Source organism: Sturnira hondurensis, unplaced genomic scaffold (assembly GCF_014824575.4).
Source record: "Sturnira hondurensis isolate 20B ecotype Veracruz unplaced genomic scaffold, ASM1482457v3 Scaffold0018493, whole genome shotgun sequence".
Taxonomy (NCBI): Eukaryota; Metazoa; Chordata; class Mammalia; order Chiroptera; family Phyllostomidae; genus Sturnira; species Sturnira hondurensis.
In genome coordinates this window covers 446,189-473,582 of record NW_028091124.1, presented here as the reverse complement: position 1 = coordinate 473,582, position 27,394 = coordinate 446,189, and the positions used below count along the sequence as shown (strand labels likewise).

At 57.1% G+C, this 27,394-nt stretch overlaps 3 protein-coding genes and 1 long non-coding RNA gene across 9 annotated transcripts in view; 2 read left to right on the top strand and 2 right to left on the bottom strand.

The window, feature by feature from the left end:
- Nucleotides 1–19,191, top strand: part of SNED1 (sushi, nidogen and EGF like domains 1) — a 56,177-nt gene extending 36,986 nt beyond the window's left edge. The window contains 8 exon segments of the mRNA XM_037069285.1: nt 873–1,017; nt 1,110–1,192; nt 2,485–2,577; nt 9,693–9,809; nt 10,246–10,333; nt 14,012–14,095; nt 14,838–14,875; nt 18,519–19,191. Coding sequence (XP_036925180.1) covers nt 873–1,017; nt 1,110–1,192; nt 2,485–2,577; nt 9,693–9,809; nt 10,246–10,333; nt 14,012–14,095; nt 14,838–14,874 — 647 coding nt within the window. The 3' untranslated portion in view covers nt 14,875; nt 18,519–19,191.
- Nucleotides 5,636–23,707, bottom strand: MTERF4 (mitochondrial transcription termination factor 4). Of its 2 annotated transcripts, none has more exons than XM_037069284.1 (4): nt 23,651–23,707; nt 22,088–22,595; nt 20,431–20,615; nt 5,636–6,527 (listed from the first exon to the last, which is right to left on the bottom strand). In XM_037069284.1, the coding sequence occupies exons 1-4, from the start codon at nt 23,669–23,671 to the stop codon at nt 6,360–6,362; spliced, it is 882 nt and encodes a 293-aa protein (XP_036925179.1). In that variant the 5' UTR covers nt 23,672–23,707; the 3' UTR covers nt 5,636–6,359. The 2 variants fall into 2 exon arrangements, with proteins under 2 accessions (XP_036925179.1, XP_036925178.1); XM_037069283.1 differs by lacking the exon at nt 5,636–6,527 and adding an exon at nt 17,432–19,871.
- Nucleotides 23,708–24,296: 589 nt separating this feature from the next.
- Nucleotides 24,297–26,108, top strand: LOC119003107 (uncharacterized). Its single transcript, XR_005069876.1, has 2 exons — nt 24,297–24,372; nt 25,698–26,108. It is a non-coding gene; the product is annotated as an uncharacterized LOC119003107 (long non-coding RNA).
- Nucleotides 26,109–27,052: 944 nt separating this feature from the next.
- PASK (PAS domain containing serine/threonine kinase) overlaps nt 27,053–27,394 on the bottom strand; it is a 27,943-nt gene continuing 27,601 nt past the window's right edge. For all 5 annotated transcript variants that reach the window (XM_037069275.1, XM_037069278.1, XM_037069279.1 and 2 more), the window contains exon 19: nt 27,053–27,389. In XM_037069275.1, the coding sequence (XP_036925170.1) occupies nt 27,259–27,389 (131 nt within the window). In that variant the 3' untranslated portion in view covers nt 27,053–27,258. The remainder of the gene's footprint in view (nt 27,390–27,394) is intronic.

The following is a 27,394-nucleotide window of genomic DNA, read 5'->3' as shown; positions in this document are numbered from 1 at the left end:
GCCTTGCTCCCCACCTGTGCCGTCCACCCCTATGGGGCCCAGACAAGCCGAGCGGTGATCACAGGGCATCACTGAAAACAGGCGCTGAGAATGGGCAGTGTGGAGGGGCCCAGGGAGCAGCCTTGCAGCCAGGCCCACCACAAGGAATCGCTGGACAGCCGCAGGGGAAAGAGGCCAGGACAGGCACAGAAAGGGGGTGCAGCTCAGGAGCGGGGAGGCCCCAAAGGGCCATACTGCGGATGTGGGCCTGCCCCGAGATGCACGGAAGCCCCTCAGGCCCCACTGAGGTCCTGCAGGGCCCTGCTCAGGCGTTAAAGCTTCCTCATGGCACTGTGCAAGGCAGTGTGTCTGAGCAGGCAGCCTGCCCAGGGAGTCGGACCCAGCTCCGCTCCAGGTACACTGGCCAGTGTAGCAGGGCAGGCTGGCCCCTCTGTGAGCTGGCCAGATGGGGGGGAGTTCCCAGGGGAGGGGGACTGAATCATGTAGTTAGGGGACACGGTTAGGCGACAAGAACCCACAGAGCAGCACCACTCTTGGGCAAGTGTGGGGTGGGGCCTCCACCAAGGGAGTCCAGTGGGTGGAGTCCTAGCCCCACCCCAAAGCTAGAGAACCTAGGCCCAGGGTGGGGCCCAGACCAGCCCCTCAACATGGCCCAGCAGTGTCTGCTCCCCAGCAGGGACACTGTGGTTCCTCCTTGGGGGCAGTGGGCTCCAGGGCTTCTCGGCCACAAAGATGCCATTGGCTACAGGGACAGTCCAGTCCCCTCAGCTCTCTCTGGGCATTGGGGCAGTGGGGTGGGGTGAGGCAAAGGGAAGCCCCAGACGTGCCTTACATGGCCAACACCCCCCCATGTCACCCGCTGCTGCCCTCAGCCCCAAGGGACAGTACTGACAGACGCTGGCACCGGGAAGGACTACACCCACGGGTGCTCAGAAACAGACCGGCCCCTGGGCGCCTACCAGAGCTGCGTCTGCTCAACGACCGAGGGGCCCCGGAAATGCCAACCCAGGCCCCCAGGTACACACCTCTGCCATCAGCCCCCCCGGGGTCACCTTGTGCGGCCCCAGGCACAGAGCTCTACGTGGTGACCCTGGTGACTTTGCCAACAGGTTCTCAGAGCTCGTGGACAGCAGAGGACGAGTGAGTGCCAAGCTCAGTGGCTCCCCTGGCCAATCAGTCCCCGTGAGACCACGTGAGTGCCTCAGTCAACCCTAGTGGCCTCACTGCCACCCACCTGGCCCCAGCGCAGGATGGCACCAGAGGCCCTGGGCCACAGGGCCGACACGCAGTGTCCAAGCCCCTGGAGTCCCGGGGGCTTTCCCAAGGCAGCCATGTGGGTGAGGGTGCAGGCTGCTGACTGAGCAAGTGACAGGACTACAGTGAGTGTGTCAGAAGCATCTCAGGCCACGCCGGGTCCTGCATGTTGCTGGAGAGCGCAGACAGGAGGGCATGACTAGGTCTGAGGTGCTGCCACTCAGAGTGGCTCTCAGACCAGCTCCAGCCTGTGCAGTAGAACCCTGCTGACCAGCAGCAGGCGACAGGCACGCACACCACGGTCCCAGGAGCTCATGGCCCATCACGTTTCGATCATGACCCAGGTTAGGAGCAGAGCCTTTGGGTTTAGGTCCTGCTGGGCCCGAACTAGTAGGGCCACCTGCAGCAGCCACTGTGCCTCTCCACCCAGCCCAGAGGCACAGGGCGTGTGCGAGGGACAGGTCCAGATGCTCTGGCCCCTCACACCCAGCATAGTAGGGCCCCCCCCCCTGAAACCCAGATGGGGGAGGCCCACCCTCAGAGAATTCTCTGGCAGACGACCTCATCACCACCCAGTGAGAAGTCTCCACCACCGACAGCACTGGGGAGATTTCCCTGAATAGGGGAACAGTGTGCACCAGGGAGTGATGAGGGAAGGCAGGTGTCCGCCGTCTGTGGGGACCAGGATGGGGGAGGGTGCAGGCAGGGACCTGCAGAGAAGCTGACTTGCAGTAAGCGGTGGCCGAGTGTGCAGATACGAGGTGGGGGGAGGTATGATTGCCCCCCAAGAAGCTGAGGGAGGCAGGAGAGGAGAGTTGGAAGGATGCTTAGAAGGCTGAGGCCAGGAGGTCAGGCAAGAGATGGAGCCCTGCCTCAGGCCACTGGTGACCTTCACTGAGAAGCTTCGGCTGGGGCGGCTGGGGCGTGGCTGGGGTGGCTGGGGCACAGTGGAAGCTGGTCCCTGCAGAGGGTGGAACAGGAGCTGAGGGTTGGGCCTGGGGAAAAGTAGGTCCTATGGGAGAGAGTCCCAGCCCATGGGTTCTGTGCCCAAGTTGGGGAGCCATCAGGTAAGTGAATGTCCTGCTCCCGTCACACAGGGCTCCCAACAGGGACAGCCCTTTCCACCCCTCACCCTGGGAGAGAAGCAGCTCAGGAAGGCAGCCCAGGGACAGTCCTGGGCGTGAGGCAGCAGGCCACGTGGTCAGCACTGCAGGTCCTGGTTTCTCCTAGAACCCACGGTGTTGGTGCAGCTGGAAGACGCCCTTGAGCAGGCCAGCCTGGCCCCCCAGCTTCCCGAACGCGACAGCAACAAGGACATGGGAAGTAAGTCAACAGGAACAGACTCCCAGGGCTGAGCACCCCGAGTGGGAGTGAGAGGCACAGGGCCCAGCCCAGGGGCAGCCAGAAGTCCCAGCCAGGAGAGGAGGCACTGGCACCCTATCCTGTTACAGACCAGCTGCCCAGACCTGCCCCATCCGTCTGCACAGGGCAGGGCCCACCTGCCCCCCCCCACCCCACCCCCCCGGCCGTCCCTCAGAGGAGCATGCTGAGCAGCAGGGAAGGAATCAGTGGGGCGGGGAATGCTGTGAAGGCCAGCAGGGCCCCTGCTGACGGTGGGCTTAGACTCCCCAACCTGTCCCCGTTCTCCCTCAGGAGAGTCCTGGCTGGTGTAGCCCTGCAGGGCGTCAGCACAGGCAGGTCTCCTTGGACAGCACAGACCAGGGGCCGTTCTCCCTTTGCTTTGCTCTAACCCTCGGGGCCGTGTTTCCCTAGGGACAGTCCTCCCAGGGCCCAGCAACCTTCTACTGGGTTAGCCACAGGCTGAGACTGGGCTTACCCACCCATTGGGCCTGAAGAAGGCAGAGCCCTCAGGAGCGAGCAACCGAGCACCCCAGATGCCTCCTTTGAGTATGCAGTCACTATATGCCAACTGCCAGCCCCCAGGACACTACATTCACAGCACCTGCACCACAGGTGCACCTGACAACGGTGATACCACAGTGCAGGCGAGGCCCAAGGCAGCCATCATCCCCATGACTCTGAGAGGGCTGGTTTGCAGAGGCCGAGGCGGCTGAGGCCATCAGTCACAAAGCAGTGAGGGGCTGCCTCTGGCTGGCGTTTCCACCAATGGTGGCTTGTCAGCTGGTTTGCATCCTAAAACTCAGGAACTCCAGGGAGGGGAACCGCCTTCCTGGGTCCCAGGCATCACTGCCACCTGCAGTACTGCCTGACACATGTGTGCTCTGGGGTGGCCACAATGGGGCTGATTGTAGGCTGTAGCGAGAAAACATCCCTAGGGCCTGCAGGTGCACACCGTCAGCCCTGGGCTTCAGTCCCTGTCACAGTCGGGGCCGGGCCGGGCTGCGCCTCCATTCAGTTGTCCAGTCAGGGACTGTTGCTGGATGAATGACCTGTTGACCCGGAACCTGAGCCCGCGTCCGTCCCCATGAGCCAGGCAGCATCGGTAGTGGAGGTGGGAGGCGGCGTCACAGGGGAGCGTCTGGCTGGGTGCAATTTCAGACTTACAATGGGACAGGCGCCCTGCAGGTGGCCAGGGCTGCCACGTGCAGCTGCTGCCCATTCACTGTCACTGCTGGACACCCGTCCAACAGAGCCTTGCCGAGGCTGGGCCGCTCTCTGCTGCTCTCTGCCCGGAGGGCACGCAGGCACTCGGGAGTCCTCGGCGGAGCCACTGTGACGCTCAAGCACGAGTCTTCAGGCCCCGGGGGGGAGTGGCAGGGCTGGGAATGTGAGAAGTCCCCAAATGCAGGGATGGCTCCACTGTTCTCCATGGGGGTCTCTCTGCTTGCAGCCCCTCCAGCAGGGACCAGGGTGATCGATCCACGGCCTCGCCAGGGCCTGCTGGCGCCAGGCTCGCGGACCATGCTGGGGGAGCAGGCGTGAAGTGCACCTGCTGGGGCTGATTTGCACTGACATGTCGTAGTCAGGTGTCGCTCCACTGGTCCCAGCCAAAGGTTCTGGACTCACCTGTCCTTTTCAGGGCTTCACTGTCATTGTGCCCACACCAATGACTTCACAGCAGTCTCTCTGGTAAGGCATGCCATCCTGCAGGGCCAGTCCTCTCACTTGGACCCTCAGTGTCTGGGCTGTGCCCGACCCTTGGCAAAAGTGTATGACCAGCACATCAGCTTCACAAAGTGCTGGTTGGGACCCAATCTGGCCAAACTCCTGAGTCCCCGTGTGCCTGGAAACGCTCTCCCTGGCTCTTCTAGTTTATACCCTGGGTATAAATCTCAGGGTTCAAAGTTCCCTCCTTCAGGCGCTTCACGTGCTACTCCGCAGTCACCTTCTGTCTGTGCTGCTGACACTGGTGTCAGTCTTATTCTCGTTTCCTTGCAGGACAGGCTTCTCCTTCTCTCTAGAAGCTGCTAGACTTTTCTTTCTCAAGGAAAGGGGGATCCCAGAGAGCCCCAGGCACCCCAAGAGCACAGCTAAGGCTCTGATGAGGAGGAGAAGAAGGTTCCCAAGCTTGTCACCTGCTATCAGGGAGTTGGAGGGAGCACTGAGGCTCCTCAGACCCTCCCCCTGCAGGGCTTCTGGGCGGCTGGGCCTTAGCCCCCGACACCGGCACCAGTGGTCTGGGGAGCTGCCACCCAGAAAGAGGCAGTGAGCCCCGCCCCGTGGGCCAGCTCTGTTGATCTACTCTCACACAGGAGCAGCCCCCTGCCCTGCCCCAGGCCAGCCTGCCTTCTCCCAGTACGTATTTTAAAGTGTGTGCATTGGGTCAGGACCGAGGGGAGACTTCCGTGCAGGACGAGCCTATGGTGGTGGCGCCCTGGTAAGACCCTGCTGTGTGGACTGCAGGCTTGGGGCCGCCGCCCTCGAGCAGCAGGGCCATCGGCCATGTCTCTGCAGCCTGGTATTCCAAGTGCAGGGGGTAAGGACAGCTGACAGGGCTCACGCAGCCACAAAATGTCTCTGGACAATTGTCACATAGAGTGTCTTAAGTTCATGTGGAGTTGGAAAGGATCTGGGAGAACAAACACAATCCTACAGAAGGACTGAAGCAGAGGGCTTGCACACCCCATTTCGAAACGCACTGTGAAGCAGCGGTCGCCAGGCCAGTGTGTCCCTGGTGCAGTCGGTGGAACAGGCTAAGAGCCTGTTCATCAGCAGCCACCTGACTTTTCAGCCAGGGCACCCAGGCCTCTCGGTGGGGAAACAAGAGCCCTGCGAACAAATGGGGCTGGGACAGCGGGGCGCCCGCACACAGAGGCAGGGAGCTGAACCCCTGCCTCACGTCACACAGAAATCGAAATGGCCCCAAGACCTGAATGTAAGAGCCAAACCTATAAAACTCTTAGAAGGAAACACAGGGTAAACCTCCACGACCTTGGATTTGGCGAGGGATTTTTAGCTCTGACAGCAAGAGCATGAGCAACAAAATTAAAAGGCAAACCGGACTTCACCAAAATTTAAAAGTGTTTATTCTTCAAAGGAAGCGAAATGAAAACCCATGGACTGGGAGAAGATATTTGCAAATCATATCGGAAAAACTAATTTATCTACAATGTAGAAAAAACACAACTAATAGCAAGCCGACAAATAACTCCAGAAATGAGCCAAGACTCTGAATAGATGCCTGTCCCAGGAAAACACACAATGGCCAACGATGCTGATGCCTCAGTCACGGGAAGCCCCCTCAGAGCCGCCAGGACGGCCGCAATACAGAGACGGGAGGGCGCAGGGGACTGGCACCCTCACTCACTGCTGGCGTGAACATCAACGTGCAGCCACTTTGGGAAGAAAGCCTGGCCGTTCCTCAGGGGGCTAAATGCAGAGTCACCATAGGACCCAGCGGCTCCACTCCTGCAGGGGTGTGCGTCCAGGAGAAGCCGGCACACGTGTGCACACGAGGAGTTACACACGAACATTCACAGCACGGTTCACAACCACCAAAGGCCAGAAATGACCCCACGCCTGTCAGCCGAAGGGTGGCGAACAGAATGCGGTCCATCTACACAAGGGAACGCCGCTGGCCACAGAGGGATGAGTCACTGTCACGCTGCAACACGGATGCTGAGAGCGTTAGGCTGGGTGAAAGCAGCCTGTCGCGGAGAGCACAAGGCTGTGACTCCTTCACATCAAAGTCCAGAGCGGGCGACGGACAGGCAGGTGGCAGGTGGGTGGCAGCCCAGGACTAGTGGGGGCGGGGTATGGGGGTGACAGCTAACAGGCGTGGGCTTTCCTGCTGAGCTGGTGGAAGCGTTCTGAGACTGACTGTCATGATGGACACACACACCTGTACTGCGCTAAAAGGCAATGAAGAGCGTACTTTACTGGGTGCACCATGCGGTACATAACGTACATCTCAATAAAGCTGTTTTAAAAACATAATGTGAACAGCATTTTGGGTGTCTCTTCAATGTAGGACAGTGGGAAAGGGAAAGATATTGACCTACTTTCTTATATTTAAAAATAAATAAAACTAATAAAAAGTGTTAACTCCATGAGGAGGGAACAAGAGTGAGGAAGTCAAAGGCCCGGAGACCAGTGGGGACATCTCTGAAGGCTCCTTTATACGTTAGAAAGCAAGATGGCGCTGTTCAATGACACCCAAGAAAAAGCTATGCCTGACAATGAAAGCAAACTAAAACGTCCTTCTCATGCTGCTGGCATGACCACAGAGGGAAAAAGTATCACTTTGCATGATTTTTAAACAGAGTTCTGACTATTCACTCCTAGTGGGATCGCTTCAAAGGATGAAAGGAATTGCCAGGAGATTTTAAGCTGTACTCAGTGATCTCAATGTTAGGAGTATTATTGCTTACTTTACAGTTTTTTAAACTGCCAGTGCATTGTGAATAATAATAACCATATTAATGCCAAGATTTCCATCATAAAGATACAAGCAAAGAGGTAAAAGTTGTGTTTTCCTTTCTATTTAACTCTGTCTCTTTGAAGAGGAAACACGGTATAAACTCGTGATTTGCTTTAAATCTAACTTCGTAGTTCTGCACAGACCTGACACCCCAGTAACAGCAAGCCCCACGCTGCCCGCACCGGCTCTCAGCTCCACTCTGCACAAAAAGGAACCAGGAGTCCTGGGATAAATGACTGATTCCAAGACTGAAGCAGAACATGGACCCACATGGGTCTGAAGGGAGCAAAAAGGGTCCCCCTGAGACCAGGACACCAACAGCGGCAGAGGGAGCCACCAAACACATAGGCCCCGTGAGCAGAGCGTGCTGCTCAGCCTCCAAGCTCATGGGGCCAGGCTCCTGCTGCAAGGGCACAAGGCAAGGAAAGAACGCGCACAAGTTGGGACTGGCCTTGCCTGTGGTGGGGAGGCATTTCCAGTGACCGTGGAGTGAGTCGGGGGAAGCAGAACCTTGACTTTGGCCCATTGGAAGCTAGGTGTGTCCCTCGTGAGTTGGTGGATCTGGGCCCCAAGCAGGGATCTCCATTCTGCATCACCAAGGCCGCCAATGCTGAACCAGGGACCCACCTTCACACCTCCTGATGTGCTGAGGGTACATGGCCTCTGCTGGGAAGCAGACTTGCAAGGACATGGCACTGGACCCTGGGAAGCCCCTTCACTAGTGACCAGCTTACAGGAAACACAGGGTGGGGATGAAGAGTGCCCCAAGAGAGCAGAAAGGCAGGTCCAGAGGAGGGAGCTCCGCAGGACCAGCAACCAGGTCTCTCAGTACCTCCAGGGGAAGGTGAAAGTGACAGGTAGAACGAGAAGTGAGACAAGCCACACCGAGGCGGCGCGCATCGGATGAGGCCAACTGGAAGCGACATTTTTAACACAATCAGGGAAACAGGGACGTGGACGGCGATTTCTGACGATACGAAGGAATCGCTGCTACTTTTGTGACCGCAGTAATGTGTATCTCAGTGCCTGAGCACAGCAGACACCACTGGCATGTGGCCAGGAGAGACAGCCTCTGGGAGCTGCTCTGACCTGGGAGGCGGGGGCACAACTGTACTGGAAACAACTGCACAGTGCTGACTGGCGGAGCCGGGGCTGGTGTGTGGGGCTCCTCAGATGCTGATTGTGTAGCTCTGACATTTTTCAAGGTTCTTAAAAAAGTTTTTTAAAAGCCCACAACCCACCACCAGCTCATCAAGAAAGAAAAAAGGACAAGGACAGCCAGAGGGGAGTGAGGGGACAGAAGTAGATACAGTCCAACAGACCCTGAAGGCCAGCAGGGGCCATGGGGAGACGGGGTCCATGTCTGCTCCATCAGCCCCTGAGCGGAGGTTGTGGGGTGGTGTCGGTGGGGTGGCGAGGGAAGGCTGGCCTCTGATACTGGAAGTGGTGGGGTATGCACGATCCGTACTGGCCAGGGGTGTCCCACCTTTTGGCATCTCTGGGCCACACTGGAAGAAGAAGAATTGTCTTGGGCGACACATTAAATACATAATCACACACACAAAAAATCTCATGATGCTTTAAGTGAATTTACGATTTTGTGTTGGGCCACATTCACAGCCATTCTAGGCCACATGCAGCCCACAGGCCATAGTTGGACACTCCCTGCCTTATTCTTTTTTCAGTTTTTATTTTTTAAGACTTTTATTTATTTTTTAGAGAGAAGAGAAAGGAGAAAGGGAAAGAAATGTCACTGTGTGAGAGAAACATTGATCAGTTGACTCTCATATGCCCCTAAGTGGGGACCTGGCCCTTAACCCAGGCACCTGCCCTGACCAGGAATCAAACCAGTGACCCATTGGTTTGCAGTCTGTTGCTCAACCCACTAAGCCACACTAGCCAGGGGTAACTTTTTAAGTTAAGAATGAAAACAATGTATCTTGTCAAAGCTTACAGAAAAAAGATACAGTGAACCCTGAGAGGGAGGGCCAGGCCCACCCCTCCCTGGCAGCCACTAAGGGTCCTGCTTCCAACTGCCAGCAGCCTGGTGAAGGTGCCACATGGGGGCTGGAGTGAGAGGGGTGAGGGCCAAGACAGAAGCCCACAGGGCACAAACACCCACAGGGGCTCGTGCACAGAGGGCTTCCTGGACTCCAGGTGGGAGACTACCTGGGGCTGAGGACTTGGGAAGACACTTGGGACTGGTCCTGGAGAACATGTGGGCTGCTGAGGGGAGGCACCAGTGTCCCATGGAGAAGGAACTCTGTGCAGGGCCAATGGCATCAGAAATGAGGGGCCGGGGGCACTGGCCAGGGCAGGGCTGGAAGTCTCTTGAGGCCACCAGCTCCTGCCCACAATCTAAGCAGTGACTTAAGGCTTCTCACCATGGAGGACTTGGCACTGAGGGTCCCAGCAGAATCGCGGCTCAGACCCTGGCCCTCAAGGTAATGGGGTCAGAGCAGGTGTCTGACCAATGGAAACAAGACCCCCCCCCAGGACTCAGCAGTGTTGGGGACAGCAGGAGGCAGCAATGTGGCAGGGCTGGCAGGCCTTCCTCGGGTGTCCTGGGGACTGACCACTCACGATTGGTTTGCAGATGCCTCTGCAAACTGCACAGAAAACCCCTGTCAGAATGGAGGCACCTGCGTGCTGGGCGCAGACGCCCACAGCTGTGACTGCAGCCCAGGGTTCAAGGGCAGACGCTGTGAGCTGGGTAAGTCAGGGGCTGCCCAGCCCTGTTATGGCAGGCTGGGATGAAACTGCTCAGCCCAGGGCAAGTTCACTATGGGGACCTCAAACCCTGAGGTGTCCCAGACTTCCAGGGGCCCAGGCAGGGAGGCTGGCAGGCTGCCCCCAAATGCAAGGGTGAAGGCTGCCGCCTAGATAAGAGGGGGTCCTGAGGACAGTCAGCAAGCAAGGGGCACAGCAACAGCCACCCCACAGTGAGAGGTGGGGAAAGGGCTGTTTTGGGCTCAGGGACCAAATGTGGTGGTGGGAGAAACAGGCTGCAGGCCTCCCTCAGGAGACTTCTGGGCAGAGGCCAAAGATGGGTGCTCAGTGAGCCCCAAGGGGACCAGCTGCAGGGGCTCCCAAGAGTGCAGCCGGAGCCCAAGCTACCCGTGAGCCATGGCCTCTCCTTTGCTTGGCAGCCTGCAAGAAGCTGCCCCAGCCCTGCACTCGGCTGTTCTCGGAGACCAAGTCCCTGCCGGTCTGGGAAGGAGGAGTCTGCCACCATGTGTAAGTCTCTCCTCTGTCCTTACCCTCACCATGCAGGAAGAGTCCCCAACCCCCTGAAGTGCCTGCACAGACTCCAGCTCGCCCCACCCTCTCAAACCCCTGAGGATTATGGTCAGTCACAGAAGGGGGCTGGCTTTAGACCACCCCTTCCCTCTAGGTGATAAACTAGGAAACGGAGGTAGAAAGGCTGAACAACTTGTCTGAGTCCACACAGCTTGGGGGCAGAGGCACAGGAGGCCTGGAGCCTCAGGCCCCTGGCTCCCAACCACTTGGACGGCATCGGCCCCCTTCCCTGGATGGCAGGGTTCTCACTGCCACGGATCCCCCCGAAGAGAACCTGCCGAACGTGAGGCCTGGAGTCTTGGTTCCACTGTGAAGCGACGACGCGGCCCTGAGCAACACAGTCATGCCCATCCCCCACCTGTGAGACGGGCTCACCTCTCAGGACAGTCCTGCTGACGCTGTGACTGGGGCCACTCAGTCTGTTTAGGCGGCAAACTCGGCCACGCCCCTTTGTGTGCCCAAACCCTGACCTTGGGTGCAGGGACACAGCTGCCCACAGAGAGCGCAGTGTGTTAGGCAGTGGTCAGTGTGAAGGGCCCGGGTTGGAGATGGGTAGGGCCGCTGCAGCATCAACAGGGTCAGCGTCAGCCTTGGGGACAGAGTCCCACTGCACTCACGGGGGCGAGGGTCTCGGAAGGACACCAAGCCTGAGTGTTGGCTGCCTGGGCTGAGTCGGGAGCTTGTGAAAGGCTTCTGGTCTTTGTTCTGTGTGGCCAAGGAGCAGAGGGACATGGTTTGATTACATGTGGTCAGACCCCTCTGGGTGGGAAGGCAAGGCCAGGCTTGCTGTGAGTGTGGCCGCAAAGCTGGCGTCACACCAAGCAGGAGGTGTAGGAGGCCCCCAGCTGCACTGGGAGTGGGACTCTGGGTTCTGGGGAAGGGCTGTCTGAAGCCACAGCAGCCACCAGCCCGAGCTGTGTAGAAAGCCCAGCAGGTGGCGACCCGCAGGGGCCTGAGTGGGAGCTGCCCTCAGCCCTTTGACCCCGGAGCGACTCTCCTGTAAGCACAGGGTTGGGTTGCTTTCCACCTAGTTGCTCATCCCGGTTTTCATCGCGAGAATCAGACTACACTGGAAAGTAACGTGTAATGTGGCATCACCACTGCTTTCCATCTGCCACACCTGATCTTTGTTGCGTTCCCCCCTTTCCTGACTACTTCGGGTGACCCCACACGGTTCTGTTCCACCTATCCTGTGGGCTCACTGGCTCTACTTCTTTGGCTAACCTTTGGCGCTTCTTGAGATTGGCAACGCTTGTCACAACGTCCCAGCGTCCCTGAAGGGAAGATGCCTGTGACAACTGACATCCACCTTTTCTGCACATGTCTGAAACCACACCATGTTGTCTTTCCGCTCCGTGACATCTAAAACGTCGAGAGTGAACCCCTCGAATTCACCTGCATGTCTGCCATCTCCAGCCCACAGCCCCGCACGCCGTCTTCCACCTTCCAAAGCACATGCGGCAACAGTCACTGCAGCACAGCCGGGAGCACTCGGTGCCCCGGCCGCTTCCATCTGGAAAGGCTCCGCTTCCCCTGCACTTGGAAGGGCGCACTTGCTGGCTGCGGGGCTCTGGGCCGCTGCTCCTCTTTGCCCCTCAGCACTCAAGAGAGGCCCCTCCTTTGTCTCTGGGCTTTTGCCTGGTTTCAGACAAGGCTGTGTGCAATGGGTCCCCCACCCCGGGTGGCTGCTTCTGGAAACCCTATGATCAGCCTCAGTGTGGTTGTGTGTGTTTGCTCTCTGGAGCTTATTAAGCTTCTTGGATCTCTGGGTTTTTAGCTTTCATCCAATTTGGAAAGTCTGGACCGTTACTTCTTTCAAGTATCTTTCCATTCCTCCACCTATCCCTTCTCCTTCCGGGATTCCGACTCTGCACGTGTCAGACTGAGGCCATCCCGCGGGTCACTGAGCCTCCTCCCATCGTCCTTCTCCCCACCGCACCTCGGGCAGACCCCATTGCCAGGCCTCCAAGGTCCCCGACCTGCCCTCCTGCGGTGTCTAACCTGCCATCATCAGTCAGCAGTGCAGACCATCCACCTCAGACGCTGTTTGCCATCCCCGGGAGCTCCACCTCCCGCCTCCTGTGGGCGCTTCCCTTCACATCACTGTGCCCGTGGGACAGGTTTACAACAGAAGTTTCGCCGTCCTCTCTGCTGCTTCTGTCACTGCTCTCGTTTCTAGGTGGTTTTCTATTCAGCTATTTTTTTCCCTGTTTAGGAGGTCTTGATTGTTTGTATTAATTCTTTGAATATCTTGTGATTTTTTTGTCAAATGCTGGATGTTACACACTTTGTTACTATGTGCTAGAGTTTTATTTAATTTTTTGTATTCTGTTCAAGAATGTTAGGGTTTTTTATGTTAAGCAATTCTGGTCTGACACTTTTGAGGCTTGTAGAGCGGCTTCGGCACCACCCTTATTCTGGGGTTAACTCCTCCACCCCCACCTGCCGAGGCAGGGCCTTCCTGGGCCCCTGTGTCTATGGAACGGCCTCTTACTGACCAAGATCCCTCCACTCTGGGCTGAAGAACTGTCACCTCCTCGCTAGTTCCTCTTGCCCTGCCTCTCGGGGCTTCATCCTGGGAAACCACAGCCTGATTTTCAAGGGGACCCTGTCCAGAGCTCTGGGGCTCTTCCCCTGTGTGGCTCCCTCCTCTCCAGTTCTTTGCCGCACGAAGTCCAGCCACCTCTGCTTCCCAACTCCAATCCGTCTCCAACTCAGTGCGACCACTGCTCAGATCCCCCGAAACCCAGTCCAAAAGTGCCTCCAGACTGGATTCCAGGGCCACCTCAAGGCTCATCCCATTTGTCTCCCCTCCTCGGGGGCCAGTCTGGCTGTTTTCTAACATCTGAGGAGAGTTACTCTTACATTCTGTCCAGTTCTCTGGCAGTTGTATTGGGAGGTTAATTCCCAACCCCGTCACTCCCTGCCAGCTGGATGTGCTGCCCAAGACCTTGACCCTCACAGCTCTCCTAGACAGAGGAGCACATGCACTGGGGCTTTGCCCGTCCCAATCCCCAGGTCTCTCTGATGTCCGAGACCTTTAAAAAGAACCCGAACAACTTCCCCTTCACTATTAACCACAGACTCGTGAGAGAGGTAGCGTGAGTCATTCCCATTTCACACAAGACAGGCTCTGTGCTGGAGACATGCTCAAAGCAGTCAACAGGTAGGAGGCAGGGCTTGAAGTCGCCCTCCCGTTCCACGCTGCCCACACCTGACGCCCCATCGCCAGGGTGTCCCCTCTTCTTGGTGAATGCCATGGACAGAACGTGTGGTCGCAGCATCTCAAGGCCTTTGGGCTAAGTGACCTGCCTCAGGCAAGACATGTCTGAAATGTCACACTTCTCTCTTCACATCGTGTGACTTTATCAACACTCCTCAAAATGGACACTTAACGTGGATGTATCTTAGTGTACGTAAATTACGCCTTGGTAAAGTGAATTTTAAGTGTTACATGACTTTTACGTGGGGCATTTCAATACACTGCCGTGAGGTAAAGATCTGTGAAGGACACACCGGCCTTCCCCTCCTGGCTGCCGGGGCCCCTCCAGCCAGGCAGGGCAGCTGGGTGGCAACTGCCCCAGCGCCTTGCGTCACGCAGCTTTCCTGCGACAGGTACAAGCGAGTCTACAAGGTGCACCGGGACGTCTGCTTCAGAGAGAGCTGCGAAAGCACCAGCACCCAGAAAGCCCCACACAGGTGCGGCCACAGGCAGGAGGCTGCGCTGCAGCCCGCAGGTCGCGGGTGAGGGTGGCCCAGGGGCAGAGGGTTGGGGAGGCCACAGGCCTGGAGCTGAGCCAGGCCGTCTGCCCAAAGGCGCCGCCCTCCGCAGCCTGTTCCACTAAGAAACTGCATGCACACGTGTGTGAGCACTCACGGGTGGGAGAAGCTGGGCACGGTGGGCGCTGAGGGGTGACTCTGGCCATGCATGCGCGCTCGGCACCCAGTGCTCGAATTGGGAAGCATGAGCATGGCAGACAGACCTAAGCACACAACTGCACGCGTAGCAAGTCTCTGCTTTTGACCCACTCACCCCAGGTGCTCTCCCCAAGGGCCCGAGGTAGCCACCAGAATTCCTCCATAAAGTACCGGGCATACCACGTGCCTTCAGAAGAGCCGAGGCTGACCTCCAGGCCCAGTCTTCACAGGCCACCCAGTAACCCCACACAGGGTCTGTGTCATTCAGGGTCCAGGGAAAGCCAAGGCCACAGGGCATGTCCTTGTCTCCCTGTCGGTAGCTCTAGGCCCGTCACACTGCATGACTTCCCCAGCCTGCATTTCCCCACCTGGCGAGGGACCACACAGACCAAAGGGCTGCCCCCCCCCCCCGCCCAGTGCACCAGTGGCGTCCCCACACTGGGACATGTGAACAGGCAGCTGGGCGGAAGGAGCCCCAGGCCCCCAGTTTCTGTTCATAAACCACTTTCTCTATTTCTTTCAGGAAACAAAGTAATAGCCCAACACTGAAGACAGCATAAGGTACGTTCCTGGCAGCCGGCAGAGCTGCAGGGAGGTGGGGTGTCCCTTTAAGAAAGCTCAGGGGTCCCTCTGTGAGGACCCCCAGGCCAGTTCAGAATGCTGAGGGGCTGTGTGAAGATTCCCAGGGCCTCCCAGCAGACCCCCTGCGGCAGGTGCACCTCTAGGTGGACAGGAGGCTCTGTCATCAGGGCCCCCAGAAACCCCTTCCGACAGCAGCACGTAGAAGTGGAGCGCACCCGACACCTGGCGGGAGGCAGGACTGACAGGTGGGGGCACGGAACGCTAGCGGCTGGGAGTTCCGGGAGTGCATCCCAACGCTGTGAATGGCCATCTGCTGATAGAGAAAGTGGGGTGCGCGGGGTGCGGGACCTACCCTCTGGGAGGTCCCTGAGTGCTCGGGAACCCTGAGAGGAAAGAAACTTCCTGACTGTCTCACCCAGCAGTTCCCAGACCCTTTTGGAAACTTGACCCCATCTGACCCATCTCCCTATACATGAACGGCCCAAGTCTCCACAGTCACCTGCAAGACAGAGACCTCAAGGCCCCTCTACAGCCTGTGCCCAGCTTCCTGCGGACCGAGCATTCCTACCAACGTGACTCCCCCGGGTGGCCAGACAGCTTGCTGCTCGCACCCCACACACGGCCCGTGCTGCACATCCAGGGAGGGAGGGGCCCGGGCCACGCGCAGCTTCACACGCCGGCCACAGTTACAGTGTGGCCAAGGAGCCTTACTCAGAGGCCTGTATTGGCAACAGAAGAGCCATGCAGCTGTGGGCTCACCCCACCAGGCAGGACCTCGGGTGGGAAGCCCCGAGAGAGCCGAGGCCTTGGGCAGCCATCTGTCACATGAGAAGCCACTCAGAGGCATCGCCCCACCTCATGCTCCAAAGACACCTGCCTGCCAAGCGCACACTCTGAGGCCTGCAAGCAATTCAGCACTGGGGTTAAGAACTCATGAACATGGCTTGGTTTAAAATATCGATTTTGCAAGGTCACCTGAAAGAATATCATTTTTAAAAAGCTGCTCAGCAAGCCCACTTCTGTAAAGACAACCTAGAAGCCCTCCCCCGATTATCAAACACTGGCCTTCAGAACACTAATGCCTGACACAGCGGAGGGAAGACCGACAGGCGGGACACAGGACACACAGACACACCCGAGGCCACCATGCACAAGAACTCACTGCCTCACAGAGCAACGGGGCAGCCAGCACACCTACACGGGAAAGGTCAAGGGCGTCACCGAGTGGAGGAGCGGCCTGTGATGCTGCTCAAAGGTCCCCCCACTGGAGACACACCTGTCCTACCTGCGTACTGCCTCGGCCAGAGAAACAAGCCGCTGGCCCCTCCAAATGGAAGGGCACTACCCTCCTCCCGCTGTTTGTTTCTCTCCCAAGGATTCTGGGTGCTCTTGCTACACTCTGCCCCTCACGAGTTTCTGAGGCCCAGGGAGACGAGGTCTAAAACCAGACTGACAAGGACACGCTGAGTGGCAGGGTCCTGGCTGGAGTCTGTCCCCTCTGTGGCTTCTCTCCTCCGGCCTCCGTAAGACAGACAGCCAGGCCAGTCCTCTGGGACGGAGAGCCCCAAGTCCCACACTGCCCGCAGCAGCAGAGCTGGAGCCCAGGCCACATTTCCCCAGGGGCCGCCTGTGCTGTGAACCAGCAACAGCCATGGCAGGAGCCCTGGATGAGCAGGCCATCAGCGGAAGCCTCAGCAACACCCAGAACCCAGTTCCAGATTCCCAGTTCCAAACCAGGGGCGGGATTCTCCCTCTGAGACCCAACAGCCAGCTGTCACTGACCCACTTGACTGTCTGCAGGGTGGGGCGGGGAGCAGGCCACCTCCCCTGGGGCCGCTCACTGGGGAAGGCGAGGGCTCGTTCCCACCACCAACCAGCAGACTGTGACAGAGAAAGTGTTAGTGCCCAGATGGAGTCAGACCCCCTGTATGGGCCGGGCGGTGAGTACTGCTGGCTTTGTGGACCAGGAAGCCTCTGTGCTGACTCGGCACCTACTCGAGGGCAGACACAGCTGTACACGTGTGCCTAGACTGGTAAGGCCACGCTCCAGTGAAACCCGATTCACAAAAACAGGGCCACATCCTCTGGGCCACACTTGGCTAACCTCCACTCCAGCTGCGGCCTTCTGCAGAGAAAGCCATCTGGACGACGAGTCACACTGTGGCACCCCAGACCTGCCTGGAGGGTCGTGGAAGTGCTCCACAGACTGCTTGCAGGCACCCGGCTGCCCAGGCCTGAAAGACGAAGACGGACACCCTGGGTGGGCGAGGCCAGAGATTTGGGGTCCTCTCAAACCACAACTCAGGCCACCGGCAGCTCTCCACACCCATGGTCCAGCACCTTCTCAGCAGCTCTCCCTTCCCCTCAGCACATGAGGTCACGGCCAAGGTCAGCCCAACCTCCACCTCCTAGGCACTGTGACAGATGACCCCACTGGAACTGGAGCGCCTGTGCGCCGTCACCGATGCTGTCTGAGTCAGCCTCACAGCCACCGAAAGGGCTTTCCTCTCATCTTTGTACAGACATTTCTTAAAGAACTAGAGTATACTTTAGACTTCCTATTTTATTAGAATGGCAAGTGCATGCATCTTTGTATTACACACTTGGTCCTTTTCAGAAAGGAGGGTTAGTCGTTTTGAGAAGTCTTCTACTGTGCTCCAGAATGTCCCTAACCTCAGGGCCACCTGAAGGGGACGGCTGAGCTCCATCAAGGGGCCCCTCCCACGGCCGTGAACATGAGCTGCTGACCCCTGCTGCAGCACTGGAACCTGTCACTGTGCACCCATGTAACTATAGCATCACTAGCAAAAGACAATACCAAGTGACATCACTGGTAAAGTGGGTGAAACTTTCTGTGCCCACACTGACCCAAGCCCCTCAGCCATGAGGCAAATGCTGACACGCTCCAGATCTGGGCTCAAAAGCATTCGTTTCCAGAAGGCACAGTGTACGGGATCCTGAGCCTGGTGCAGTGTGGTCTTACGATTCGCCCACTTTGATGGTGCACAAATTAAGTACCCAGTGGAAAGGCTTCCCGACACTAAAGGACACTACAAATCACCCTGGAAACGCTCCAAGGGGGCCCTCACCAGGCCCCTTCGTAAAACACCCTCCTCGAAAACACTCACCGTCCCCTGAGCAAATTAGGAGCCACAGATCAGAAAACTATCAGGTGTAAATGTTTATTTCTGCCCAAATGACAGGGAGTGACTGTGAGCTTCACAGTCAGCCACCTGCTGACCAGGCTAGTGACCTGACATCCAGTCAGGCATCAGTTTAGGGTCCTGCTCAGTCCCATGCTAATCACAGAGATGTCACAAAATGGACAGTGAGAACACTGGTACATGAAGAAATGTCCTCCTTTTCAATATTTTTTGACCATGGCCAAGAAAGAGAAAGATGAAGTGTCCCTTTTCCCCACGGGGCCTGGCTGTCACGGAGGAAATGGAACTGCTCTGCCATCGGAGCCGGGTGGGCAAGGGCCACCCTGTGTCACCGACCCCCAGCACCTTCCCTTGGCTGGACCACCTCCCACCGCTGACCAGGGCCAGGATGTCTAGCTCACGGGGCAGAGATCCCCTGAGCTATCTGTGTTTCCCAAACAATACCTTTCTTTTTGCAGCTGAACAGGGAACAGGAGCCAGGGAACACAAAAGCACACACCCCGGCTCAGCGCTGAGTCCCCCGAAAACAGCTCAGGCCTGCACACTGTGCTCCAGTGCACGGGGGAAGGAACGCTCTGCAGCGCCACCTGAGGAAGGGTGCCCAGCACGTCCTAGGGTGCACCAACCCTCCCGTCACCCATGCCATCAGGGCTGGGCCTTTGCCCTCAAGGCCTCAGATCGCTGCTCAGACTCACAGGGTTCCTGAGAGACTTCTTCATTGGTGTCATGGAGAGCTCCCCAGAATGCCACCCTGACCAGCCGTGTTCAGGTGCTCTTCTCCTCTGGCGTCAGAAACCCCTCACGGAAGGATGGGGCTGCCTGGCTGGGTCGGCTCCAAGGCCCCTTCGGACCTGGCAAGCCCCGGGCCAGCACTCCTAGCTGCCAGAGGTGTCCGGCCCCAGTGGGCCCGCTGGCTGTGAGTGGGCACGAAAGCCCCCCAGAGAGGGGTGCCTGGCGCTGTGCTGGCAGAGGCTGCTGTGCCGCATGAAGCCGAAGATCGCAGACCCACTCCCCCGCTCTGCTGCACACTGAACGCCGTTAGGAAACAGCACTTCTGGTTAAACACACGAGTCTCTTTCTGGAAAGCTTGCTACTTGGTTTCATAAAATAAAGTGCTGTGACGTACTAAAACCTCACTGTCTTCCCTTACTCGTACCTTTAGCACTAGAAGGGCACAGAAAATGACTCCAGAAGCACACCCTGTCATGGAGCGATTCCCCGCAGCCACCACCGAGACAATCAAACCCAGTTTTAATGCACCAAGGTCCCGATTCCAACAGCAGGGAGCCGCTCTTTTATTCACAGTGGAGCAGGGCCCTCTGACCGCCGTTTCAGGTGATCTCTAATAATTTTTCACAAAAAGGCCAGTTTTGGAGTGAAAAATGGCCTGAGAAGATCCAAGTAAAGGTCCCAAGGGCTTTGGGAGAACGAAAATGTCCTCAGATGTCCCTGGGCCTCTGTCACAGCTCCTCCTCGCCCTCCCAGTCCTCATCCTCTTCACTGGGGCTTTCGTCACCAGGCACGGGGCCCTCAGACTCTGCCTCCTCTTCCCGAGCCAAGAGCTTCTTAAAAACTTCAAACTCCTCAGCAGAACAGCAGGCCGTCCTGGCCAGAAACTCAGCTTCCGAAACTCTGAGAATGTCCTTGAGCAGAGGGTTGGGGACCTGTGTCTGTCCCTTCTTGTCCGGGGTCTGGTACCGTCCCAGGCGCTCCAGGAAGGTGTGCCGCTGCCTGGTCTTGGCGATGGGGTACTGCAGCAGGTCGGTCCTCACCATGTCCGCATGCTTCACCCCCATCCTGAAGTAGGCATACTGCAGACACAGGCAGGTTAGGGTCTGGGGACAGGTCCTCAGACCTGCCCTCCACAGTCATGGCGACTGGCCTGTGCACAGCATTCAGAAAGAGGGCCTAAACGGCAGCGCAGGACACCCTTGCACCCCATGTCTGCATGACAGCTGACGATTTCCAAAGCATTTTTAAATTCATATTGAGAAAAATGCAACAGGAAATAAAGGGCAGGAGGGAGAGATTAAGTTCTATTTCTCTTCAGACGGGAGGAAAGTGACGAGTATGAAAAGCAAAGGCCAAAAACCTGAGTCACCGTCATTGTTACCAAAAGCAGCACAGCTGTCACAACCACGTTTCTGAAACTGGCATGCAAAGGAGACTCCAACACCAGGCCGGTTTTAGCTATTTTCACATTATCTGTTTCAAACAGAGGCCGCACCTGGACTCTGAGACCTGGGCAGGGCCATTCACCATTAATGACAGGAAAGCTCAGAATCAGTGTCACCAGATTCTTCCCCACAGAGCTGACCCCGAGCACCCCAGAGCCCATGGCCACCCCCGGTCACTGTCTGCCCACCTCACCTGGAACTTGTACTCCAGCGCGCCAGGATCCTCCCGCAGAACATGGGGGCACCTGTGCAGAATCTCAGTCACCTGCTGTGCTGTGAACAGGCACTTCTCCCTGAGAACCCTGACGATGCTGTCGAGGTCCCGGTGGCTCATGGTGAAAACTTCGGGGCAGCAGTGAAGCACCTTCTTCAGTTTCCCTGCAGAACACAGAGAAGGCAAGCACGTCACCTCAGAGCATTCCAAAAACCCAAGGGGCTAGCCACACCCAGCTCAAGCCAGCACTTTCAAATCGAACAAGGACACCCCTCCCCTCTGTGGGTGCCAGCCCCCAGTGTCTTCCCAGCAGTGCCGTGGAAGTGGGGTACCAGAATGGCCCATCACCCACTGACACCCTCACTCCTCAGACTCACCAACCCCACACCACCTCCACCGTGTCCCTGCCTCCTCTGGCCTCCCTGCTGAAAGGCAACTACTCTCTGTTCCAGGGCTCCCGCTCCCGCCCATCTCACCAAGGAAAGAATTTCCAAGGGATTTACTGGGAAAGTCAGACAGTAAGATGAGTGACAGTGTCCCCCATGTTGGGGTTTTGGGCTGAGGTTTCCTTCCATAATAAAACTCGCAGATGCCTGAACCCAAGAAAAGGGGTTCCATGACAACAATTCACAGAGTAACAACAACACACAACCACAAACACCGACATCCTGGTTAGTGGGAAGACCATCTATTTTATCCACACTGGGGCTTATTAGTTGTGTTAGAATTAGCTGGCTAAGCCAAGACGATCTGGGTGAATAGGGGCATGCAGGCCTCCTATGGACAGCTGAGGAAAGTTATACCTGGAAACCTGAAATCACTTACTTGCACAGCTGGTTAAAATCTGCCCAACAGCTGAGCTAGTCACTGCCTTGCTGAAATGTGTCAGGAATGAATTTCAGTTTAGACTTGGTATCTCAAGGCCATGCTGAGCTTGCTAATCAAAAGCACAGAAGGCAGAGTTCAGCCTATCAGCCTGTGCTGCAATGGGCGTCTGGAAAACACGCAGGCCTGTCTTTCTCTCCTCTCCTGGAGGAGGCCTGCCAAGCACCTCTGAAACAGCGGACCCACAGAGCTCATCCCCCCAACAATCTCTCACCAGGAAGAGTCAAGAACAAAAAACAGAACAGTGCAGCTCCTGTGGGCAAAGTGGGCCCCCTTCTCCAGAGCCTTAAACAAATCCATGCCTAGGGTCCCTGCCAGGGAGAATCCTGGTGGGGGTGGGAGTGGTGTCTAAAGGGAAGGGCCACTCCACCAACTTCCCAGGATGGAATCGCCTTGACAAGGGACTCTGCAAGTCTCTGGCTTCACATCATACAGACACAGCATGGAGACCACGTCAAGTCATGTAAACATCAGAGGTTACACAGACACACGTGATGACAGCACAGATCAACATCTACCTGCTGCGTGCGCACCACGGTCCCACCATGGTCCCAGATGATCCAGTCCCCATGGTGAACAACCCAGGCAGTAGTCCCTGTCTGTCACTCAATCCCCACCCACCTCCTGCAGTGCAGGTCACTCCTCTGCCTCAGCGTGAATGCACTCACACACCCCTTCGCAGACTAACCCTCACCCAGGCCCTCTGTCCCCAAACTCAGACCCGGCACTCTCCACACAGGCCATTGTGTACCTTCTCCAAGCCCCAGCTTCCGCAGGTAACCGGAGCGCTTCTTCACGTGCACCACGGGCAGCTTCAATAACTGAGGACTCTTCTTCAAAGCCACGTACACAGGCTCTGGATTCACACCCAGGAGTATTAATTCTGAAACAATGTCCAGCAACTGTCGAGGGGGGTTCCCTGGTTGTATGCTGAGCAGTTCATGAGCATGGACACCACTGAAACCCATGTCCAGGAGGGAGCTGATGACCTCCTCTTGCTCCAAGGACGCTCCGTTTCTGTTTCTCAAGGGGGCCCTCTGTTTCTCAAGGGGGCACCACCTGTGGTTCATCTTGCACTCTGGTTCCTGCACATGCTTTCCAGATTCCACCCGGGACAGCCCCTCAGGGCCCCCTCCACTGGAGGCTGTGGTCAGTTTACACAACAAGAGGGCCGGTGCCCTTCTCTGTTCTCCAAGACAAGGAGTCTGCGCAGCGACTCGGGCCCAGGTGAGGGGGACCAGGCGGTGCCAGTCCAAGACCTGTGAGATGCAGCACAAAAAGGAGTTCCTTCCTCACCATCCCACTCCTGGGTGGGCACCACAGGATTTGTGAGCAGGGTCCCACACTAACAGTCTTTATTAGAAATCTGCAAAACTGGCTCAGTGGATTGAGTGCCGGCCTGCAAACCAAAGGGTTGCAGGTTCGATTCCCAGTCAAGGCACATGCCTCGGTTGTGAGCCAGGTCCCCAGTAGGGGGCGTGTAAAAGGCAACCACACATTTATGTTTCTCTCCCTGCTTCTCCCTCCCTTCCCCTCTAAAAATAAAATCTTAAAAACTAAAAAGAAATCTCCCAAATCCTATGTGAACATGCAGAGAACAGAGCATTGCGAGTACCCTTCAGCTTTCGCGGTGGCAGCTGAGGGGACGGAACGAGGGTGGAGAGGACAGGGGAGAACCATTTCACGGCCACCTGGTCAAGTTCTCCGTGTGCCCGGCGGCGGGTCGCGGGGGAGGGCAGTGCTGTTCCTCCACGGGCTAAGGTTCAGTGCCTGGGGGCAACTCGCAACAGACAGAGTAACGGGAAGAAAGCTTCAGGGCGGAGGGGAGACGGAGGAGAAAGGGCTCCTACAGGGAGCACAGGGCTTCCCGGGAACAAAGGGCGTGGGAAAGCCCGTCACGGTGTCCAGCTCACACAGACGCAAGAGGTCTCCCTCTCCTTCCTGGCCGCAGACCCAAGAGGGAGGACCCGTGGCAGCCTCGCCCCCAGGGGTTCCCGCTGTTAGTGGTGAGAGAAACTCCGACAAAGAAACGTTTCCAGGTTGCAGTAACTTTCATGCCCCCTGTGGGTGCCAGCTCGGCCCGACTCGTGAGACTGGCTCCTCACGCCGGTGCCCGGGCGCCCGCGTCCGCATCTATCTCACCAAGCGCCCTGCTGGGTACCAGGAGCCTGTGGGAAAGCTGCACGCAGATTCCCCGTGGGCTTCGAGAAGCCTCAGCGGCTGCTCCCCGCGGAGCAAACCCAACACCGCCGCCCTTCCCGCCGGGGCCCCGCGGTCGCCGCCCGACACTGCCTCGACCGCCCCTCGCCCTCACCTGCCGGCCAAGCGCCGCCATGCCGCGAAGACAGCTCAGCGACTCCGGCGCCGGAAGCAGAGCACCTTCGTTCCGCCACTTCCGCCCTCCCGGGTCCGCCGCTCCCGCCTTCCCCCCGTGCACACACGAGCGTGCGGAAAGCGCGTTCCGCCGCGGTGCTGGTCAGGCCGGTTCCCCCCGGGGGCCCCGAGGGCGCGGGCCTCCGCCGGACTCCTGCTGTCTCCGGAAACTCTGCCGCCCAAACCTCGGGGATCTATCCGCGAGTCCCGACCGGCGTCGTGCTGCGGCGCAGGCGCCTTCCAGGGAAGAGCCTCCCAAGGCCGTCGCACGTTGGGGAACCAGACGTCGCGCGCGAGCGTGCAGCCCGGTGAAGATGCTTGGAGTTGTCCCTCCGCGAAAACCTGCGCCCAGCCCGAATGCCGAGGTCACCCACGCTGCAGACGGCGCGTTCCGGAGGGTCACATTGCCCGGGAGCTCCCGCGTCCCGTTTCCCTGCAGAAACGCGGTCCTCGCTGCTGGGTCTGGCTTCCTTTGGGGATGAAAGCCAGTGACGTTTCAGCTGAATGTGTTAAACAAAACACGTGCATGGTCGAGAGCCAGCAAAGGACAGGTTCGGGGCCGCAACCTGATCCCCCGTGACCGGGCGGCGAGGCCCGCGGCCCTTAGTGCACCGCGTTGGGGAAAACAGACGTCTCCACAGATGAAGAGGCGGGAGAAGACAGGTGAGGTCGGAGGAAAAGTGTTTGCCCCGCGACAGCTGGTGCATCGGGGCTGTTCTCTTTAAATAATCATAGAAATAGGCCCCTGAATGGAAGTCAGTGCACACGCTTGGGAGCCTGCCAGCTTTTGCTGGTTTTGCCCTGTCGTAGCTGACAACCTATGCTTGTCTCTTCCTGCGACCTCCCAGCCGCTGTCACTAACTCAAGACATCGCAGTTAGTGATTCACGGTGTCCAGCTCACACAGACGTAAGAGGTCTCCCTCTCCTTCCTGGCCGCAGACCCCCAAGAGGGAGGACCTATTAATTCTGAAACAATGTCCAGCAACTGTCGAGGGTGGGGGGTCCCTGGTTGAATGCTGAGCAGTTCATGAGCATGGACACCACTGAAACCCATGTCCAGGAGGGAGCTGATGACCTCCTCTTGCTCCAAGGACGCTCCGTTTCTGTTTCTCAGGGGGGCCCCACCTGGGGTTCATCTTGCACTCTGGTTCCTGCACATGCTTTCCAGATTCCACCCGGGACAGCCCCTCAGGGCCCCCTCCACTGGAGGCTGTGGTCAGTTTACACAACAAGAGGGCCGGTGCCCTTCTCTGTTCTCCAAGACAAGGAGTCTGCGCAGCGACTCGGGCCCAGGTGAGGGGGACCAGGCGGTGCCAGTCCAAGACCTGTGAGATGCAGCACAAAAAGGAGTTCCTTCCTCACCATCCTGTGGCAGCCTCGCCCCCAGGGGTTCCCGCTGTTAGTGGTGAGAGAAACTCTGACAAAGAAACGTTTCCAGGTTGCAGTAACTTTCATGCCCCCTGTGGGTGCCAGCTCGGCCCGACTCGTGAGACTGGCTCCTCACGCCGGTGCCCGGGCACCCGCGTCCACATCCATCCCACCAAGCACCCTGCTGGGTACCATAACATTCTCCTTGTCATGTATTCATAACAGATTCATCTCTAGGCCTGTGATCATTCGGGTGTTGGGCCTACACCTCTTTCCAAAATGGGTGGCTGTGAAAGATGAAATGGTGAGCTCTTAGCCGCCTAAATTCTACCACCTGTGAGACCCATACCTTAATTTACAAGCACTTCTTATTTTACCTACTTGTTTCTGAACTGAGAAAAGGGACCTGATTCTCAGAGACACAATTTACAGAGTTCCTGCTGTGGGCTGGAAACAAGGCAGGGTGCTGAGACACATCCTTCTGGACAAGGATTTTATCAAAGAAAAGGAAGGTTATAATCTGTGTGGAACTGAAGAATTGGTTAGTTTTCATCTTTCTTCTTAAAACACTCATCTGTCAGCACTTCAGAATAAATTGTTCATCCTTTTATACCCAAAGCCCGAGAAAATCCAGGAGCCACCCCCATGCGCTGGAAAGAACCAAGGAACCTAAGCAGTTCTCCAGTCCCTGAAATCAAGGGGCAGCTGGGGCGCAGCAACTGCTCTGAAAGTCAATAGCACCTCGGTTTGTTCCGGTGACTTCGCTCTGGACTCCCTGGAACACGGACAGGGAGATGGGTCAGCCTCAAACTGGAGACTTTTCTGCCAGGATTCTTTCTGCGAATAACTCTCTCCACGTAGCAAACCTTCCACTGCCACCAAGTCAAGTGAGTTCTAACCATTCTCTCTTCTTTGGAAGGAGGAGTGACTGGAGAGTGAGGGCTCTGCAGTATCAGCCCATTGCACACCTGTCTGGAAAAAACGTTCTGTACCTCCTCTGTGTTACAAACATCATAAACACTACAAGGATGAACTGGTTGGGTTTTTTCCTATGGGCTTTAAAAAACACACTCCTAAAAACCCTGCCGTTACTGCCCATGCTAGAGGAGGGGACCCTCCAGTGTCTTGTGATGGCTGCAAGCTCTGCAGCACTTTCTAGAAGGAAGAAGTTGAAACTAAAGTTAGCTGTTTTCTGAGAGTCCTGAAATCGGAACACAGTTGACTGCTTCCTGAGTGAGCACTGGAAGCTGAGCACAGGCCCTTCCTGCAGGCAGCCTGGCCCCCAGCATCCCCTGAGGGCTCTGGGCAGGAGCCTTGAAACCTGCAGAGAATAATGTCATGGGGAAAAAAGGTGTGGGGTGGGGGTTGTAGTTTTGGGGTTTTTTCCTTTTATTTCAATGGGGGGAATGAAAGGTTTTCCTCTTACTCTTAACCATACCCTCCCCTCCAACAGATACAAAATAGAGGCTGAATCTCACATGCTGGAGCTAGCTGATTGGCTCAGAGGGGCCCCGGGACCTGGGCAGGTGCAGGACAATGACACCCAGAGCTGGATGCCCCGACATCAGCGAAGAGGGGAGACCTGCTGGGGGCACTGTGGGAGGACAGCACTGCACAGCAGAGCCTGGACAGATGGTGGGCTGGCCCTGAGAGGCTGTGCATGGACAGAAGGGAGGGGCCTGAGAACACACACTCTAGCCTCCCTGGACTAGGCAATGTGCGGAGCTCCCCACAGGCGGGGGGCAGCGGGGGGGGCGGCACACTGCCTGAGACTGAGTCTCTCCCCAGGGTCCCCACACCGGCACTGTAGTTCATACAGTCCAAATCGGGGTGATTGGTTACCATCAAAAGTGCTTTAATTTGGAAAATGTTCAAGGAAATAAATTAATGAGATACCCTGGTCATTAGTTCTACAGATTTTACCTATCAGAGCAAACATACACCTGGTCAGAGAAAACAAAACATATGCATATATACAGAGGAAAGAATTTAAAAATGCTTCTAAGCCTCTCAGAAGTTCACAGACTCAAAATTCCATTGAACAAGACAGTGTTTTTTCTAGGTTATGAAAACGTGAACTCCATGTCTGTTTTATAGAACGACACAGTGCCACTGGCTCTTGTTCTGGCCTTCATCAAACCCACACGGGTTTTTAGGGGAATTGGGCCCAATGTTGAGAATTACTTTCCCTGAATGGACGACCCATTAGGAGGTGCCCTAGGGCATGAGGCCCCATGCTCCAGACGCTGAGCAGCTTCGCTGGGGCTCCTGCTCTCCACCTCCAAACTCTCAGAGGACAGGACTCTGCTTTCTGGA